The sequence below is a fragment of the Nicotiana sylvestris genome, chromosome 5, assembly GCF_000393655.2.
Source record: "Nicotiana sylvestris chromosome 5, ASM39365v2, whole genome shotgun sequence".
NCBI lineage: Eukaryota > Viridiplantae > Streptophyta > Magnoliopsida > Solanales > Solanaceae > Nicotiana > Nicotiana sylvestris.
Window position 1 is genome coordinate 94,062,466 of NC_091061.1, and position 2,772 is coordinate 94,065,237.

The 2,772-nt window shown below is 40.8% G+C and overlaps 1 protein-coding gene across 1 annotated transcript; it reads left to right on the top strand.

Annotated features, from left to right (window-relative positions):
- Window positions 1-203: 203 nt before the first annotated feature.
- LOC138868999 (uncharacterized) lies at window positions 204-1,565 on the top strand. The gene is made up of 2 exons (XM_070146584.1): window positions 204-751; window positions 803-1,565. The coding sequence occupies exons 1-2, from the start codon at window positions 204-206 to the stop codon at window positions 1,563-1,565; spliced, it is 1,311 nt and encodes a 436-aa protein (XP_070002685.1).
- The last annotated feature ends 1,207 nt before the right edge of the window (window positions 1,566-2,772 follow it).

The following is a 2,772-nucleotide window of genomic DNA, read 5'->3' on the forward strand; positions in this document are numbered from 1 at the left end:
TTCCCAACAATGAACACCCACTCAAAGCTCATGATACCCAATATTACCCCTCAAAGGTTGCCCACAAGGTTCATGACTCATACAAGAAGAGCCCTCGGGATAAGCTTCATGCTGAAAATGAAAAGGTTATAGGAAAAGAAGGGCGAGATAGGATACCCAGGAAGCTGAAAGGCATAGAACAATCCTTAAATAACAAGCAAGGAATGGGAGGTCAGGGTAATATGTCTTACAAAGAATTGTCCGTGTCCCCTGACGTTCGCCTGCCTATGGGGTTTAAAGTGCCAAGATTTAACTTATATGATGGGTGTGGAGATCCGGTAGCCCACCTGAGGGTTTATTACAATGAAATGAGAAGTGTTAGAGAGAAAGATGACCTGTTGATGGCATATTTTAGTAAGAGCCTGACTGGGGCAGCTTTGGACTGGCATACTCGTCAAGATGTTGGTAAGTGGCCTATATTGGGTGACATGGCTCAAGATTTTGTTCGATACTTTCAATACAGATCAGGTGTTACCCCATACCGCTCCTCTCTATCTAAAATGGAAAAGAAGTCGGAGGAAAGCTTTAGAAAGTTTGGGCTCAGATGGAGGGAGCAGACTGCTCGAGTCGATACCCTGATTGGTGAAGAAGAAATGGTTGAGCTTTTCCTACAAGCTCAGGGGCCCACCTACTTCAGTCATTTGATTCCGTCCCTAGGGAAGCCTTTCAATGATGTGTTAAAAATGGGGGAGCTAGTAGAAGAGGGAATCAAGTCAAGCAAAATCATGAGTTGTTCGAAAAACATTCAGAACATCCCAGTCAGCTTGGGTGGAAGAAAGAGAAATAGAAAAGATGATCCAATGGGCTTTCCCGATCAACACTTCCATCCTCGACATCGTCCCTGTGGATATCCTTATGCACCAGATAATCCTCCCCAATGCCACTTCTCTCCACATAACTCCCAAAGTCGTACATCACTCTCCCAGTACCCAGCTCCACAAAATGCCTATCTACCCCTACGAGTCTACCGAAACCCCCCTGGATCAGATTTCCGGCCTAATCAAGCATTTAAGAACGAGAGGTTGCAGAGGAAGAAAACCTTCACTCCATTGGGAGAGTCATATGTCAGTCTGTTCCAGAGACTAAGGAAATTGGACATGTTGAAGCCGATACAGATAAAAATGCCAAACCCTCTTCCAAAGAAGTTTGATTTTTCTCAAAGGTGCGCATATTGTTCAGATGCCTCAGGGCATGACATAGAGAAATGTTGGAATCTGAAGAACGCGATTCAGAAGCTTATTGATGCAGGCGACATTGTCGTGCAAAATCCAGACGCAGCAGACACTAGCCAAAGTCCGTCACCTGTGCATAATGAGACGCATATGGTGGGGATGATTTCTTTTGAAAAGGAATGTGAGAATTCTTCTGGAATCCTAGGAGGTACACGTGCTGCGAAGCTTTCAGTGCTATCAGAGGTTGATCCTAAGAACGTGCAGGCAAAGGGAACCCAAAGGCAATCTGTTAAGAACAATGTGATGGAGACTTGTGAAGGTCCTAGTATCGTTGATGCAGAAGTTAGTAGCTAAGATATTGAGTTTTGATGATTGGAAAGACGCTCCTTTCTTGGATAGCCAGGGAGGAGTTTTGGTGGTTTATTTTGTTGTCATTTCTGCTATCTAGGTTATTTCAGGGTTGTAATCCGGATATTGTCTTGTGACTCAAACCTTTCTATCCTTTTATTTTGCTTAGTTTGTTAAGTCATAATAGCCCGTTTAGTGTTGTCTAGGTTTGTAACCCCAGTTTAGTTTGTTTGTTTTGTTATCTAAACCCTTTCACCATCTGTCTAATGCCATTTTCTATTTTTTGTGATTTCTAGTCTTTTTCGTTTAGTTCTCTTTTCTTTTTATAGTTCTTTTCCTGTTGACTCTAGTGACGTGATATGCACGCGTAATTCTCAGCCTGGTTTTAAAATTCAGCTTAATCATGAAGCAATGAAACAATGTTGAATATGTAAGGACATTTGAGGGAAATAGGTAAAGGCATTTTCACTTCAAGCCCGAATTGTGTGAAACTGGGGCAGATAGAACATAAAGAAACACTATTGAAACGCATCCTTCCGTGTCGGGTTGAAGCTAAAGGCAAGTTTGTCCCAAGTTGGCAGGGGCCGTTCGTGGTAACGAGAGTGTTGTCCAATGGTGCTTTGTATTTAACACATGTAGAGGGGAAATGTGTGGATATGGTTATCAATTCTAATGCACTCAAAAGATATTGTGTATGATTCCTTTGGTTTGTTTAATTGTGTTTGTTTGTACTGGGCATGTTTTGAAGATTGGAATGACGAAGGCATTTTGTTCTGCTATCTAAACACTTTATCCTTTGTTACCTTTTTGAGCCTTATTTATTTCTTTTTCATATCCCTCTTTTGGAATCAGTGGTAAAGTTCAAAAACGCAAGTGCAAAATGTAAGTAAAGGACAAAAAAAGAGAAAGAAAAGAATGAAAATAGAAATAAAAGAATGAAGAGAGAAAGAAAAGAATGAAAAGAAGAAGAAGAAAAAAGAAAAAGAGAGGAAAAAAAACAACAAAAGAAAAAACAAAAAGAAGAAAAGAAGAGAAAGAAAAAGAAAAGAAAAATCACAACAAACAAAGTAAATTCCTATGACATGAACTACGTTCGACCTGATTCCTTTTAAGGATACGTAGGCAGCCTCACGGTTCGGTCCCATCAAAATAAAATCCAAAAGTCCCCAAGCAAAGAAACTGGGGCAAAGGTTGCAGTCATTGCAAGAAGTCC